We start from the raw sequence: 17,981 nt of genomic DNA, 5'->3' as shown, positions 1-17,981 counted from the left end.
TCCCTCAGACAAAGGGAGGTAGAGGCAACTAGAAAAGACCCCAGCCCATTTTTATTTTATTTTTTTGAACTGTCCATTGGAAATATACTGAAATTCTAGAGAGGGGCAACCCCTGAACCAGGGACAAAAGACACTGCTTTGGTAATTTTTAATGCTGGACATTGCCTGTTGTAAACTTTTAGTGTGTTCTGCGCGCCTGTATAGGAGTGTTGATGTTTTTGTGTCTCTTTGTTGTTGTTTAAAGAAGAGGCAAGTCTCGCTTTGAGGCAGCCTAGTTATGTGTTGGGGTTGAAAGCGTGAGAGATTGCAAGAACGTGCCAGCAGCTGCCGAGAATTCTTAATCTTGGGGGCTCTTCTTGCTCTCCCTTCTCAGGGTTCAGCCACCAGAAACAGCTAGTGAGATTTCTGTTTGTCTGCAATATAATTTTGACTGTCTATCTTTTAGGGATTTTGCTTTGCTCTTCCCTTTTATATTGTGAGAATAAACAAACCATCTTTTCTGTCAAAGAACAGTTTAGACAGCTGCCATTTTGGACTGCATGATTTGGCGGCAGCCATGTTGGCCACATGGTTTGCCACTCCCTTGGGGGCCTCCATCTTGAAACAGCAAAGGCCAAGCCCTCACTTTGAATTAGCCAATTGGGAAAGACCATGCACTTAAACTCCAAGAGCAAGGGACAGTTATGTGCATTGTTAAGGCACTTTGCTTCAGAAAGGAACTTGCAAAGATTCAGAGCAAAGTTCAAATAGGAAACTTTCAGGGAGGTAGCATGTGTCCAGTCAGGGACACTGGGCAAGCCAAGAGTCATGATTCCCTTCTGGGGGCATCTGCCAGTGATACTCTGGGTATTTGCATTTCACAGATTGGGAGTTTATGAATTCTTTTCAATGCTCAACACACTGCTTGCAATAAGCCATGTGCCTTATTTTAAAGTCTTATTATTTACATGCTAAAATTATAATTGAATAAAATTACTGAGAACTACCATAATCCCTCTGTATATGCAAATAAGCCAAAGGGGAAGCTTAACAAAAACGAGAAATTTTAAAATTTTGAAATCTCTTCCACTAATATTTACAGGGTAAACTGAAAATTATTATTCAAGCCTAAAATCTGATCATAAATAGTCAACATAATGTAAAGAGAATCATTGTAATATAGCTATTCGGCCGCATGACTCAGTATCCAAGCAGCAAAAACACAAAATAACTAAAATAACTAAAAAGACAAAAACTTTTAAGAGAAGCTCTCTAAAAGCTAGCCTGGAAGTTATAAAATGAAATGGGGGAGATGCCCATTGTCTTCACTAACAGAGAGGTATGAACAAGGAACCCAGAAGGCAGATGACCCTCAAACTCTGTCAAATAAAGGGATTTCTTTCAAATGTCTTTGAAACAGTAATTAAAAAGTCAATGTATTCGGCTTTGAAAAATAAATAATTTGTATTTTTGCCTCCCTAGACAAAGCTTATATAAAGTTACTCAAAGACTAATAACAGAAATTTAATTTTCATTTACTGTCCATAACCTAGGACAAGAAAAGTTAAAAAAGAAATCTTGCCCTAACCGGTTTGGCTCAGTGGATAGAGCATCGGCCTGAGGACTGAAAGGTCCCAGGTTCGATTCCAGACAAGGGCATGTACCTGGGTTGTGGACACATCCCCACTAGGAGGTGTGCAGGAGGCAGCTCATCGATGTTTCTCTCCCATCAATGTTTCTAGCTCTCTATCCCTCTCCCTTCCTCTCTGTAAAAAAAAAATCAATAAAATATATTTTTAAAAAATCTTATTTCAGATTGATTTAAATTGGCTAAAATAAATGTATATTCATAAAAATGTTGTTGTTCAGGCAGGAAACTGTTTCTGAAGCATTAACTAATTTTTCACTAATAGTTCATTTCACAGTAAACTTGCTTAACATGCAATGAATCCAAAGTAGTTATATTTCTGTGCATAAAGTTGAAAATTAAAAAGTTATTAAGACTGCATTGCAAAATTTCCAAAAGCCTCTTAATATTATTTAAATCAAAAAAAGAAGGGGGATGGTGGAATAATCCTATATGAGTAAATCACATGAAGAAAAAAATTTTTTTAATATATTTTATTGATATTTTACAGAGAGGAAGGGGAGGGATAGAGAGCCAGAAACATCAATGAGAGAGAAACATCGATCAGCTGCCTCCTGCACACTCCCCACTGTGGATGTGCCCGCAACCAAGGTACATGCCCTTGACCGGAATCGAACATGGGACCCTTCAGTCTGCAGGCCGACGCTCCATCCACTGAGCCAAACCGGTTTCGGCCATGAAGAAAATTTTTTACTTTAAAAGTTATTTTTCACTTGTAATGCTGAAGACAAGACACCCATGAAAACACACATGGTGTCAAAATAAGCCAAAGGAAAATGATTTGGGCACAATGAAAAGAAAGGCTCCCAAGTCCAGTTTATAGAAAAGATTCCTTCATTAACCTTTGGTCAAGAATATGTTTGTATATTTCCAGAAAACTCCTCCAAGCCTGTGTGGATTCGTGCAACAACGGATCCCAGAGAGAGACTGACCAGATTGTTCCAGCCAGGAAAACAAGAGAAACAGTCCAGAGATGGAGATGGTGAAGACGCCTTGCCATGCTAGCAGTCAGCAGCTGTGCATTGCTGCAGGTTGCCCAGGACCACGCCAGAGAAGGTTAGACCTGCATTGCCACCGTCTGCCCACCATCCAGACTAGCATATCATTGATGGCATGTACACATAAGGAACTGTTGGACATTAAAATTGGGAATCAAAAAAATGTTGGCCCAGAAAGAAATTTACTACAGAATGATTCATTTGCCTCTCAGCATAACCACTATTGTTTCAATTTTGTTCTCATATTTTTAAGGAAATGAAACCAGGGAGATGCAGAAAGCCGCCCATTGTCTTCACTAGCAGAGAGGTATGGACAAGGAACCCAGAAGGCTGGTGACCCTTAAGCTCTGTCAAAGGTCAGAGCTAAGTGCTCACTGTTTAGTGGAGACAATGGCAGCTGAAGCAACTTCCCTATCAGACAGTCATGTACACTAAGTGGCCAGATTATTATGACCACCCCATCAGTACAATGAAGTGAATTAGTTATGGAAATAATAATAATAATAATAATGCCTTGAGAGTATTTGCTTAGGAAGTTTTCAATATTAAATATTTTTGGGCCAAAACTGGTTTGGCTCAGTGGATAGAGCGTCGGCCTGCGGACTGAAGGGTCCCAGGTTCGATTCTGGTCAAGGGCATGTACCCTGGTTGTGGGCGCATCCCCAGTAGGGGGTGTGCAGGAGGCAGCTGATCGATGTTTCTCTCTCATCGATGTTTCTAACTCTCTATCCCTCTTCCTTCCTCTCTGTAAAGAAAATCAATAAAATATATTAAAAAAAAATATTTTTGGAAGTGCCAATGAAGTACTGATGTGGTGGTCATCATAATCTGGCCACTCAGTGTAAATACATACTGATAAGATAGTCTGCCTGTTACTGGAAATTGCCTGCCTAAGGGCTATAGGTGTATCCAAAAATTGAATAAAGGGATGGCAAGGCCAGAGCCCAAGCGGAGTCCTTCCTCTTGAGCTGGGCTCGCGCCTGGTCCCTCAATATTTCCAAATTATTCCTTGTCTCTTTCATTTGGGTGCGGCCTCTCTTCGAGAGCCTGAACCCTGAACCACGTGAAACGTGGGGGGATAATTCACAACATACCTCATAATTTGTAAGACCTTATATTGTCATTCTGAATGATAAATCAAGGTTAAATCTTTGGATGAGAACTTTGTATTATTGCTCTTTCTCTTTAGAATGATTCCTAAAATGTTGAGTAGGATAGACCTCAGGTTAAAGGCTTTCTCACATTTTTTACAGTGTAAGGCTTTCTTCCACTATAGAAATCTCTCTTATTTGGTACTTTTTGAGCTGTGGGTACAGTATCTTTCACATGATCTACATTTTTAAGGACTCTCTTTAGTATGAAATTTCTCAAGTACATTAAGACATGAATGGCTTTTAAAGGCTTTTCTACATTTTTCACATTCATAAGGCTTTTTTCCATTCAGAATTCTGTGATGTTCAGCAAGTTCTCACAGCTGGTAAAGGACTTATGACACTCTCCACATCTGTAAGTCTTCTCGCTACTATGAACTCTGCTGTGCAGTAAGGCAGGAACACGGATGAAAGACTGTAATAGTTTCTGCATTTATAAGGCTTCACTCCAGAATGCACTCTCTGAATCTTAATAATGCCTGAGGAGCTGCCAAAGGATTTGCCACATTTTCTACAATTACCTGGTATAAGGTTTCTCTCCAGTATAAACTCTCTGATGTCTAATAAGGTATGAGGACTTGCTAAAGGCTTTGCCACATTCTCTACATTAATAAGGTTTCTCTCCAGTGTGAACTCTCTGATGATATCCAAGGCTTGAGGACTGACTAAAGGCTTTGCCACATTCTCTACATTTATAAGGCTTCTCTCCAGTATGAACTCTCTGATGATTAGTAAGAGATGATGAATAATTAAAGGCTTTGCCACATTCGGTACATTTATAAGGCTTCTCTCCAATATGAACTCTCTGATGATTAGTAAAGGATGAGGAATGGAAGAAAGCTTTGCCACATTCCCCACATTTGTATGGTTTCTCTCCAGTATGAATACGGTTATGTTTAGTAAGATATCTATGGCAGATAAAGGCTTTGCCACATTCTCTACATGTATGAGACTTCTCTCCAATGTGAATTCTCTGATGTACAGTAAGTTTTGAAGAGCTGCTAAAGGATTTGCCACATTCTCTACATTTGTACGGTTTCTCTCCAGTGTGAATTCTCTGATGAACCGTAAGGACTGAGGGCTGGGTAAAGGCTTTGCCACATTCTGTACATTTATAAGGCTTCTCTCCGGTGTGAACTCTCTGATGATATCCAAGGTTTGAGGATTGGCTAAAGGCTTTGCCACATTCTCTACATTTATAAGGCTTCTCTCCAGTATGAACTCTCTGATGATTAGTAAGAGATGAGGAATAGTTAAAGGCTTTGCCACATTCTGTACATTTAAAAGGCTTCTCTTCAATATGAACTCTCTGATGATTAGTAAAGGATGAGGAATGGAAGAAAGCTTTGCCACATTCCCCACATTTGTATGGTTTCTCTCCAGTATGAATACGGTTATGTTTACTAAGATATGTATGGCTGATAAAGGCTTTGCCACATTCTCCACATGTATAAGGCTTCTCTCCAGTGTGAATTCTCTGATGTACAGTAAGGGTTGAGGAGCTGCTAAAGGGTTTGCCACATTCTCTACATTTGTACGGTTTCTCTCCAGTATGAATTCTCTGATGAATCGTAAGGTTTGAGGGCTGGGTAAAGGCTTTGTCACATTCTGTACATTTATAAGGCTTCTCTCCAGTATGAAATCTCTGATGTTTATTAAGGGAGGAGGACTGGCTAAAGGCTTTGCCACATTCTGTACATTTATAAGGTTTCTCTCCAGTGTGAATTCTCTGATGAACAATAAGGTTTGAGGGTCGGCTAAAGACTTTGCCACATTCTGAACATTTATAAGGCTTTTGTTTTGTATGATTTCTATGATGTTGACTGTGTTTTGAGGACTGACTAAAGCCTTCTCCATTTTCCCGGAGTTTGTAATGTTTTGCCCTAGTATGAATTCTTCCCTCATGTACAGTAAGAGTTAAATGACATTGAAAGGCTTTGCCACATGCTTTACATTTGTAAGGCTTGTCTCCACTCTGAATTCTTTCATTTAGAGTACAACCTGAAGGCCAATTGGATGTTTTACTAGAATTTTTACATTCATAATGTTTTTCTTCACTATGGATATCGTTCAGTCTATTTAGATTGATTATTTGACTGATGATTCTACCATATGGATTACCTGTGTAAACTTGCTCCCCAGCATGAACATTCTCTTGTTCAGTCAAATTTGAAGATTCCTGAAAAGATTTGACACGACTACTTTCTTTGTGTGTCTCTTCGACAATATGAAATAATTGCCCTATATGGTTATTGGACATTTGGTCAAAGACTTTTCCACTTCTATAATGGTCCTCTGCAAGCTCAATTCTCCATTGATTATTAAGATATGACTCTTGCTTAAAGTTTTTCCAATGTTCGTTCCATTGATAACTTGCGTCTTCATTATATTTACGCTTCTGGTAATGGGAGATAGGAAGGCCTTTAGTGACAGTTACATGTTCAAGAAATACATACACTTGTTGCATAAGAACCATTTTGTGATACTCATTAAACCATGAAAGTTGTTTAAAAAAGCATTCCAAATTTATTGAAATTAAAGACAAAACATAAAAATAAAATTGTTTGAGGAAGAGTAATGAATCCTTGTTTAAAACACTGCCAAATTGCCCAGCTGGCAGGGCTCAGTGGTTCAGCATTGACATATGAAACAGGAGATCGTCGTTCAATTCCCCATTAGGGCACATGCCGGGGTTTCAGGCAAAGTACAAAAAGAGGCATGCAGGAGGCAGGCAATCAATGATTTTCTCTCATTATTTTATTTAAAATATATTTTTATTGATTTCAGAGAGGAAGGGAGAGCAAGAGAGACAGAAACATCAACGAGGAGAGAGAAATATTTATCAGCTGCCTCCTGCACGTCCGTTACTGGGGATTGAGCCCGGAACCCAGGCATATGCACTTGACTTGAATCAATCTTGAGACCCTTCAGTCCACAGGCCAACACTCTATCCACTGAACCAAACCAGTTATGGTTGTCTCTCATAATTGATGTTTCTCACTCTCCTCTCCCTTCCTTTGTGAAATCAGTAAAAATATATATATTTAAAAGTAATAAGATTGGTGAATTGTGATTTCAATTTTATAGAAACATTATAAATACCTAAATTTTAGAAATAAATGACTGAAAGTTTAATCCCACCCTACATTTTAAACAATTCTAATCATTATACACACCATAGGCTTTGGTAGCTCCTAGTTTTCCAGATTTCCTTCCTAAGGATATATAACAGCAAAAAGTTGTTTTCAACCATCACGTGCAGAAACAGACTGACCTGCCAATGTCACTGAGTTTAAAGTGGGAGGTTTCCCAAATGCATAGTACACTTGATCTCTTTAGTTAACAAGAATTGTATTATGAATAACGCTTCCAGGTTAGTTCGGTTTATATTAACATCTCCTCTTCTCATCACATTCTTCGTCAAATTCCTAGGCTTTCATTAAGTGTACATTGTCAAAACCACACGTGTTATATCTTACCAGAATAATTTCAGAGAATAAATCTTGAATTCCGGGCTTTAGAAAAAAGGCCTGGTCATCTTCAGATGACATAGCTGAAAGAAAACAAATTTTTAGTTTTCACAATCTGATGAGTGCACTTTGAAATTACCAGCAAGTATAGAGCAAATGACATTTATGAGTAATTCAAATGCAAGTGAAGAATTCAAAGAAATCTCAAGATAGGTATAATGAGGAAAAGTCCCATCAAAGAGGAACAAAGACTTGCTTACATTTGCCAATGATACCTGCTCAAACAGCCTGCCACACAATGGTAATATTATCAAAACACTCCCACTTCCCAGTTTCTTCACTGGAGGGAGATAGAGAGAGAGAGAGAGAGAGAGAGAGAGAGAGAGAGAGAGAGAGAGAGAGAGAGAGAAAGATGAGGGAAGTGCATGTTCAATAATCTCCTTATTTTAAAGCATCTTGCATAACAAGTGTCTGTTGTGAATGACACAGAGTGCGAACAGAATGGTGGTAAATGCTGAGTGCCCTATAGTGGCTGCTACAAAGAAACAATGAGAAATTGTTCGAGCACCACATAGACTGCAGTACTGAAGATGTATATGAAGTCTGAAAATATTCTGTGGGCCTGAGAAAGAAACAGAGAATATTTCCAACTGGGAAATTAAACAGACAACTGAACCAAGAATACAGATCCTGAAGAGTGTTGACCGTGTGGGAAGTCGCCTATTGTCTTCACTAGCAGAGAGGTGTGGACAAGGAGCCCAAAATGCCGGTGACCCTTGAGCACTGGAAAATGTCAGAGGTATGCACCAACTGTTTAGTTGAGACAATGGTAGCTGAAGCAACTTCCTGACCAGATAGTCATGTAAATCCCTACTGATAAGATAGTCTGTCGGGCCCTGATCTGTTTGGCCCAGTGGATAGAGCTTCGGCCTGCGGACTGAAGGGTCCCAGATTCGATTCCGGTCAAGGGCATGTACCTTGGTTGCGGGCACATCCCCAATAGTAGGTGTGTAGGAGGCAGCTGATCGATGTTTCTCTCTCATCAATGTTTCTAACTCTCTATCCCTCTGCCTTTCTCTCTGTAAAAAATCAATAAAATATATTTAAAAAAAAAAAAAAAGATAGTCTGTCGGTTACTGGAAATTGCCTGCCTAAGGGATCTAGGTGTACCCCAAACTGAATAAAAGGATGGCAAGGCCTGAGCACAAGCGCAGTCCTCTACTAGAGTTGGGCTCCTGGCCGGGCCCCCGCCCCCCAATTTCCAAATTATTATTTCTTGTCACGTCTCTGTCATTTGCACACTGCCCATTCTCCAGAGCCGGAATATTGAACCACACGGGATGTGGGTCATTCACAGACCGAAAGTACACTTTGTGCAACAGATGGTTATTTCTTTCTTCCTACAGAAATCATACTCAAAAGCCTACTTGTTTACAATTCCTGAATCTCAACAGAAGATATGAAATCATGCAAAGAAACAGAAAAAGTGTCCCATCAGAAACACAAAATAAATATAATCAAATGGTCAATATATCAATGGAAATATATTAATTCCCTGAAGAAAAATGAAAAATAAATATCTTAAAACCAAAACATAGAAAAAAAAGGAAACTATATAAAATCACCAAAATATTATATACCCAAAATAAAAATACAATGAGAAAGAAAGTATTTTACAAATACCACATGGAAATGGGAAATTGAAAAACATAATGCCCAAATTAAAATGTACAATAGAGCCCTCACCAGTTTGGATCAGTAGATAGAGCGTCGGCCTGCAGAACGAAAGGTGCCAGGTTTGATTCAGTCAAGGGAATGTACCTTGTTTGCGGGCACATCCCCAGTAGGAGTTGTGCAGGAGGCAGCTGATCAATGTTTCTACCTCTCTATCCCTCTCCCTTCCTCTCTGTAAAAGATTTTTTTAAAAAAAAAGCAGAATCACCAATGAAAGACGTTATCAACTTCAAAAAATCAAAGAATCTGCCTGGCATCAGTGGCTCAGTGATTGAGCTTCGACCTATGAACCAAGAGGTCATGGTATGGTTCCAGGTCGGAGCCCAAGCCTGATTGCAGGTTCAAACCCCAATCCCACAGGAGGCAGCCGATCGAAAATTCTCTCTTCATTAATGTTTCTATCTCTCCCTGTCCTTTCCTCTCTGAAGTCAATAAAGACTATTTAAAAAAGAAAAAGTCAAATAATTTGTACATAATTCATTAAAAATTTTGATTCAGGGAAGCTAACATGTGAAAATATGAAGAGAACCCAAGGGACTCCTAAGACACTAACAAATCAACCTCCAAGGGGACTCCATAAAGACAGAATAGTGAAAAGGATTAGGCAGCTTATATCAAAAATTATTAGTTGAAGATCAGGACAATTGGAGAAAGAGACATTCATATACAAGCAGCTCACTGAATTATAAGTAGAATACAATACAAATATGAGAACAGGTAAAAAAAACAAAAACAATGAAATATCATGAATCCCAGAATACAATCCTAAAAGCATATGAAAAAGTAATTTCTAGAAAAATATTTTAAAAATAAATAAATAGAAGGAATAAAATTTTAAATCTCTGCTAGAAGACACACAACGTAAAAGATAATGTGATATCAATAACTTTAGTGGGTACAGGGGAAGAGATGGCAAGTAGCTCAGTTTTGTATGCAATTGACATACTGAGTTTAAAGTATATTGTTATAGCCTTAAAATATTTTCAGTAGCTCCTATGTTCACAACAAAAATAGAAAATAATACAATGAACACTGTTAAGAGGTGACAGAATTGTGTATTGCAAATCAGACTACACATTTCTAAAAATATATAAAAATCCAATGAATTTCTCAAAACATGGTATATAAAACGAACCCTCAAAATTAGTTGTGTTCCTGTACCGTACCAGATATTAGTACAAAATAACAAATTAAGTGTATAATTACATAAATAACAACATAAAGAGAAATGAAATAATTAATATTTTGCTTCATGTAGAAGGAGCATGATTTGTATGCTATAAAGTATCAAATGCTGCTGGCCGCCATTCTAGGTATATATATCGAAAAATATTCACGGAGGATCTGCAAGAGACATTACACATTTGTGTCCATTACAATATTATTCAGAAGAGCGTGCATTAGATGGAAGCAACTCAAATGTCCATTCAAATAATCAAAGCTTGCTATGCTAATGATATGCTAAGACAGTTCAACTGCTCGCTATGACATGCACTGACCAGGAGGAGGCAGATGCTCTGAGCAGCAGGTTACCTTGCTGATAGGGTCCAGCTCATCGTAACTGAGCGAGAGGGGCAGACACACCCTGGAGCACTCCCGCAGTCCCTCCCGGCTAGTCAACCTCCCGCATCTTTCCCTGGCCCCATTCGTGCACAGGTGGGGTCCCTTGGGGGCCTGTGCCCTCTTGCAATCCAGAACCTCTTGGGGGACTTCAGAGAGCCAGTTTCGGCCTCATCAGGCAGGGCAGGCCATGGGATCCCCGTGGTGCACAAATTCATGCACTGGGGCTCTGGTGAAAATAATAAAAGGAACAAAACCCCTGGATAGAAATTCAGGAAAGAAGTCATCCTCACCCAGGGAGGCCAGGTTGCTGTGGTTCTCCAACATCACATCCAGGTACAAGTTCCGCTGAGCTGGGTCCAGGCATTCCCACTCCTCCTGAGAGAAATCTATGGCCACATCCCTGAAGGTCAGCGGTCCCTGAAAGAAAAGACTCATTTACCAAGAGGTCAACAGAAGAGTTCATGTCACCCAACAAGAAAACAGTTTTAGGAGAAGAGGTTTGGACCTTCAGGTGTAACTTGAATCATCCAATAAGATCACTTTGCCCTAGTAACATTCTCTGATGTCTTTTCGAACACTGACAAATGAGGATGACACATGTGCAACAATCCGTGCTACACATTTCGCTTTTCAGGAACATAATTTTAAAATTGGTGCGTGAACACAGGCATGTGGATTTCTGAGTGCTGTGTTTGCATCATTAAGGGTCAGTGGTGTATATTTCTCAGCAGCAAATGTCAAGATGAGTCCGAAATATAAGCACTTCAAGTGTAACACAAAAAAAACGACTGCACTTTTCTGAAAATACAGATGCTGATCCTTGAACCCTGCTCAACTGTTGGCCTCTGTTACCACTTGTGTTACAAGCTCACTTTTTTTTTTAAAATATATTTTATTGATTTTTCACAGAGAGGAAGGGAGAGGGATAGAGAGTTAGAAACATCGATGAGAGAGAAACATCAACCAGCTGCCTCCTGCACACCTCCCACTGGGGATATGCCCGCAACCAAGGTACATGCCCTTGACCGGAATCGAACCCGGGACCCCCTAGTCCGCAGGCCGACCTTCTATCCACTGAGCCAAACCGGTTTTGGCACAAGCTCACTTTTTACTTGTGATACCAATGTTACCGGATCACGTGCCATATGTCTGAATACACAGAAAATGAAAACACAGGAAAAATTAATAAATATAACTTTGATCTCCAGGGGTCTGTTAATGGAATTTATAGTTCTCATGGAATAGGACATATAGGAGCCACAATCCTATTTGAAAACTTACTATGGGTAATCTAAGAACAAGATCATCTGCCTGGTCCAGCAGGTGTGCCTCAGTATTTGAGCACTGACCCATTAACCAAGAGGTCACTGGTCAGGACACATGCCCAAGATGTCAAATTGATGCCAGTGTGGGTCCTGCAGAATGCAGGCAGTCAATGATTCTCTCTCATCATTCATGTGACTCTCTCTATCTCACTTCCCTTTTTGCAATCAGTAAAAATATACTTCAAGAACAAGAGAGGGAAATACAGCAACTGCTGACATTGACTATCACAAGAAAATAGGAAAGAAATAAGGAAAGGATAACAAACTAGCAAGGCAAAACATCAACAGTAGAGAAGTAAATCCGAAGATATTAGTGTAAAAGCAAATACAGCCTCTGACCCAGGACACATCTTTTACCTGGGAAGCAGCCATCTGGTCCCGGCTACTGGGCTGGCCCTGGGCTGTTTTCTCGGGTGACAATATGATGAGGAGTCACAGAATGTACCTTCAAAGGCGTCAGCACAGCCTGTTAATCAGCTCACCTCACACCCAGTCAGAAGGACGTGGAAATGAGGAAAAGGCCATGCCCTACTGTCATTTATCACAGGAGCCAGCAACAATGAGGTCCTACATGTGAGGTGTTTTATTCCGTCTTCATGTGTCTGTGCTTCCAAAGGCTTCCACAAACTCCTACGGAAACGAGAGCATGTGCTCATTTCCTGAAACACCAAACGCAACAGAGTACTCCTTACTTCCCCCTAAAAAGCCTGAGGCCCATGCTATGCCATCTTTAACTAGTTCACCTCTGAGGCCTGCGAGGCTCCCCCAGAGCTGATTTCAGTAGCGCTGGGTAACAGACATCAGTCCCAGCACACCTGGGACCTCTGGGTAGTGTGAGGGTGTCACAGCACAGCTGCTCTGAGATCGTATATTCTTCTGAATTCTGCTCCACTACGCCATGTGTCAGAGTAGGATCCACTTCTCTGGGAGTCCTTACTCCTACATCCTCCTCATAGTGCTAATTGTGAGAGCGAGTTCCACCTTGAACCCTGCTCAACTGTTGGGAACTTAGTCTAAGTTCCTCCTTTAACTCTCAGCTCAACTACACCAACTGTGGGGTTCCAGCTTCTCTGCCAGGGACTGGACCTTCTTGAACGCCAAACAGCAGAAGAAGCCATGAGAAGTCGTGAGTATAGAAGAGAGTCTTTATTATAGAAGCTAATCTGGGGATAGCTCCCAACCCAGGTACATGCCATTAACCAGAATCGAACCTGGGACCCTGAAGTCCGCAGGCCGACGCTCTATCCACTGAGCCAAACTGGTCAGGGCCCTTCAGGTGCTCTTTCTCCTGGTCTCTCTGATTGCTCCCATCTCCACACACGTCTGCGTCTTTCCCTCCCCACGCCAGTGGCCCCTCTGCTGCCTGTTACAGTCTGTCCTGCTCCCCACAGCTGGCTGACTCCGTGCTGCTTCCCCCTCTGCCCTCTCATCCCTGAGCCCCCCTTTCTGTCCCTGCACTCGCTCTCCAAACTCTTCTCCTCTGAACCAGTGTCTCTGTCTGACCTGCCTCCTCCTGTGTGGCCCCCACTTCTGCTCACCAGGACCCTCTTCCTCTCAGCTCCCCTTCCTCTCTCTGGGCTCCCCCTCCTCCCTATTTCCCCACTTCCTTCCTCCTCAGGCTCCTTTCCCGAGTTACCCCCTCACTCCTACCCTCACCGTCCAGTCCCACCCACCCCCTATGGGGCCCCCTCTCTGTGGACCCCTCACCGTCCTTTCTCCCTCCCACGTGTCTGTCTCTCTCACTCCCTCTCCTGACCCCCCAGCCCGGTTCCCCGCCCCCCGCAGTCACCGCTCCCACAAAGCCCCTCCCTGCGGGCAGGTCACCTCTTCTGGGGACACCGCGTTCTTCCCCCTGAGCCCCACCCCATGGAAACTGTGCTCCCCTGGCATTCAGACCCCTTATTAAATGGGGGTGGGCCTAGGAAGGCGGGGTGCAGACCCCCTAGCCGGAGTGCCACCCGAGCTCTTTGGGCGGAAAGCGCCGGGCGGGGGGAGGGGCGCAAAGGGCGGGAACCCCCTGACCCAGACTCTCAGCCCCGCGGGGAGGACCGGCGGCCCCGGGAATGGTTTTCAGCAGGAAAACCACGCGGCAGGCGGTGGCCCACAGCCAAAGGCGGACAGACCGCGGGCCGGGGCCTCAGTTTCCGCCCAAAGGAACGCGGCGCCTCCACTGCGCAGCCTCCCGGGACGCGGACTCACCGCTGTGAGGGGCTCCGGGGCGGGGACCTCAACAAGGACTTCAGCGCCTGCAGCGCCCCTCAGCCTTCCCTGCTGGGAGGAGGACGGAGAGCAGCAGCTTTAAAGCACAAACACCTCCTCAGGGGGAACCGCTACCTTCCTCTCCACAGCCGCTTCCGGGTCTGCACGGAACTGCGCATGCTCCTCCCTGCGGGATGGGCGGGGCCAGAGCCTGAGCTGATTGACTCCACGATGGGGGAGGGGCCGAGGCCTGTGCAGGGACAGAGGGAGGGAGGGCGGGGCAGGACCAAGGGGGCAGCCCTGGTTCCCTCACCTCCTCCCACAGGGACAGCCCTTCCTGGTGGAGTTCCCACGTCATTGTTGGGGTTTTGGCTGGTGACGCGGCTGTGAAAGGATTCACAAGGGAGAGAAGAGACAGGAGCAGAGAGAGGGCGTTTATTTTACTTCTTTAAAGGGAGGAAAGGGCCAGGTGCCCTTTGATGGCACAGGGCTCCCCAGGTAGAGGGGCTGTTCTTTTATTAGGGTGCTAGCGAGTAAATGGCAGCTGTGGCAAAGCATAAAGAGGGGAGGAGGAATCTGGAATTCACACAGAAGTTTCCAGATCCCAGAGGCTGTGCTTAGAGCTACTGGCTGGCCTGCCCTTCAGCTGCAGATGTCCCAGGAGGTGTCTTTCCCAGGATCTTCACGGGCCGGTAACACATTCTCACAGTGAAGTGACAGAGAATTCAAAAGGCGGGCAGATTGGGTTTGAAACCAGAAACTTTCAAATTTGCCTGGATCCTTAAACCCTCAGTGAGGCGGTTGGAGGGGCAATTTAAGAAAGCAGGTGGATGGGGGTGTCAGAGACAGACCCAGATATCCACTCATCCTTAGGCACCTGATGAGATAAGGTCCCAATCAACAGTGGGAAACAGATATTAATTTATGTATTTTTCAAGGGATAAAAATGTTCTGGTTGTAAGTTGTGGTCTTTGAAGCCTTTGTGTTCTGGGAGTGCATTTTGAAATTAATGTAATTAATTTAGGAGTCCCTGTAACTAGTTAATGGGTCATTGATAATAATGTAGAATGTCTTTTTATAGTTTTCTTTCTATTTGGGAAACAATACAATGTAAAAACCAACAGTGTTTAAAAGTTATAATAATTATCAGTTTACTCAGTACCACAAATTTTTCAATTTTATTATTTTGCAGTATTTTCATGAGTATAGTTATTACCTACAGTTTTATAAATCTTTATTTACTTTAAAAATATGACCCTAGCTGGTTTGGATCAGTGGGTAGAGTGGCTGCCTGCCAACTGGATGGTCCCGGCTTGGATTCCTGTCAAGGGAATGTACCTTGGTTGCAGGTTCCCTACCTGGTCGGAGTTCCTGCAGGAGGCAAGGAATCCATATGTCTCTCCCACATCAATATTTCTCTCCATCTGTCCCTCCCTTCTATTCTCTGTATAAAATCAATCCTCAGGTGAGGATTAACTAAACATAAAAAAAGAAAGATAAGACCTGTTTAGAAACCTGTAATTTAGAGTAAGTCAGACTAGAGGATTATGTTTAACCTATAGAAATAAGTAATTGCTTTAGGCCAATAAAATATCTCCCCTCAGTATTGCCATCTGAAAACACACCACATATAATAAGCAGACAGACACATAAAGACAATCTATTATACAAAGATGCTGAAAGACTTTCACACTGAAAATGACACAACAATGCTAAGGGAAACACATACAAATAAACTGAAAGACATTCCTTAATATGTCCGCGTGTCTACACAATAGATTCCCTATCAAAATTTCAAGGCAATTTTGGCTGTAATTTATAAAACAACACCACTACAATTCATATGGAATAAGGAAAGGAGATTCGGGAGAGCCAGAACACTTCAATACAGGAACGTTGGAAGACTCACTTTTTTAGACTGAAAAACATTTTACAGAGCAAGAGTAATCAAGTCGGTGTGATACTGCATTAACACAGACACAGTATCTTCTGAATTTCCACAGTAAACAGAATAATGAATATTAGCTTGTATATTTCAATTTAAAATTATTTTGGGCATAAATGGTGCTAGTAAACATATAAAAGCCAATTTTACAGTTTGCTTGTATTCACATAAGGAAATAACATCCTTACCACACCTGTCTGCATGAGGCAGTAACATGCAACCCAGCCACAGGCTTTGGTGAGGTGATCATGTTGAGAAGGGGTGTCTATTCACACATGGACTAGCAGCTGTGGGCAAACTATGGCCCACTGGCCAGATCCGGCCCATTCGGCTGTTCTATCCGGCCCGCGGAGCCGAAAGAGCGGAGGCTTCCCTTGCTCTCCCCTCCGCTCCTTTACTTTGAATTTATATTAGTTCACACAAACACTCCATCCATGCTTTTGTTTGGCCCTCCGGTCCAGTTTAAGAACCCATTGTGGCCCTCAAGTCAAAAAGTTTGCCCACCCCTGGACTAGAGCCTGCAAGTAGGCTCTGGACCAGGTGTCCTCAAACTACAGCCCGCGGGCCACATGCGGCCTGCCGAGGACATTGATCTGGCCCGCCAGGTGCCGCTGCCTGTCCTGCTTAGCAACCCACTCATCCTGGGCCCACAGTGCGCATAGGAATTTGTTCATAGTTGTTTTTTTTTTAAACTATAGTCCGGCCCTCCAACGGTCTGAGGGACAGTGAACTGGCCCCCTGTTTAAAAAGTTTGAGGACCCCTGCTCTGCACTATCATCCAGGTTGCTCAGTAAGGATTGCTTAGGGGCCCCATTGGGATGCCCTGGCAGCTCTACACAAACCAGGAAATCAGAGACTACAAGTGCAGTGATGTATTAATGTACACAAATGCACAGGAAGCTATGGTGGGAAACAATACACTGATAGGAGAAACACCCTTTGCCTCATTTTATAAGTGCATTTGAGATTACAGAATAGAAATAGGGTGTTTCTGACTCAAAAGTATTGCTAACTGGTAACAAAATGGCAAGTTCAGAGATAGAACTGAGGTTAAATGAGGGTTTTAAATGACATAATTAGTGTTGAAATGTACCATGAATGTGATTTTTGAACAGTAAGTATTTGTTGTTCACTGCACGCCCTTCTCACAAAAAACCTTGGTGTTGACCTGGGGACTCTCATTGGGAGGGTGAAATGAAATAAAAATGATTATAATTCAGTGAAAACAAAGAAACCACAAGTGAGCTAAATGTAAGAAAGCTTAGATAAAAATATAGGGTTAAATATTCATGACCTCAAATTTTATAGTAAAGTTTTTGATATGACAACAAGACAAAAACAGAGAAAGGTTAAATAAATTACTCATCATCAAAATGTATGCTCTGTGAATTCAAGGACTCCATCACATCAGGGAAAATACAGTCGATAAGATGGGGAAAAGATTTCAAGTCGCACATCTTGAAGTATCTAGTATCTCTATTTCCCTAAGTCCTAAAAATCACCAACCAAAATACAGAGATCTCAGGGGGGAGGATTAATCTCTGCCTTCATGTCGACCAACACTTGCTTTATATACTCAGGTCCCCCTACTTTGCATCCATAAATGTTTACAAGGGTTTTATCCTTCTCGGTAAGTTAATCCCTTTATGATTAGGAATTATCCCTCTATTATTATGGCCTCTCTTTCAAAGTCTATGTTTTGTCTGACATTAGTATTACAACCAGAGCTTTTTAAAATTTTCATTTCCATGAAATCACTTTTTATCCCCCAAGGGTAGACTTTTTTCCTTTATTGCATTTCCAAATTTCAGAAAGGGAAGGTAAAGTCATCGATTAAACCACATAAAAGAGAGGCATCTTTACCTGAGATTCCCAGCAGGCCTGCTCTGACCTGCTCCCGCTCCTTCCACAACTTTCTTTTTTTTAATATATTTTATTGATTTTTCACAGAAAGGAAGAGGGATAGAGA

The 17,981-nt window shown here is 42.2% G+C and overlaps 1 protein-coding gene across 1 annotated transcript; it reads right to left on the bottom strand.

The window, feature by feature from the left end:
- Positions 1 to 4,275: 4,275 nt before the first annotated feature.
- On the bottom strand, positions 4,276 to 12,498 carry LOC308235194 (uncharacterized protein). Its single transcript, XM_080643955.1, has 4 exons — positions 12,226 to 12,498; positions 10,834 to 10,960; positions 7,256 to 7,329; positions 4,276 to 6,174 (listed from the first exon to the last, which is right to left on the bottom strand). The coding sequence occupies exons 1-4, from the start codon at positions 12,238 to 12,240 to the stop codon at positions 4,384 to 4,386; spliced, it is 2,007 nt and encodes a 668-aa protein (XP_080500081.1). The 5' UTR covers positions 12,241 to 12,498; the 3' UTR covers positions 4,276 to 4,383.
- Between the last annotated feature and the right edge of the window lie 5,483 nt (positions 12,499 to 17,981).

Source organism: Plecotus auritus (assembly GCF_963455305.1).
Source record: "Plecotus auritus genome assembly, chromosome: 10".
Lineage (NCBI taxonomy): Eukaryota > Metazoa > Chordata > Mammalia > Chiroptera > Vespertilionidae > Plecotus > Plecotus auritus.
Note: the sequence above shows the minus strand (reverse complement) of the source record. Positions and strands in the feature narration are given on the sequence as shown.

Coding starts and splice junctions, on each gene's coding strand:
- LOC308235194 (XM_080643955.1), bottom strand. Junction 7,330..10,833: donor CAGCAACCTGGCCTCCCTGG/GTGAGGATGACT, acceptor GTTTTCTTTCAG/CTATGTCATCTGAAGATGAC. Junction 6,175..7,255: donor TATTCTCTGAAATTATTCTG/GTAAGATATAAC, acceptor TCCCATTACCAG/AAGCGTAAATATAATGAAGA.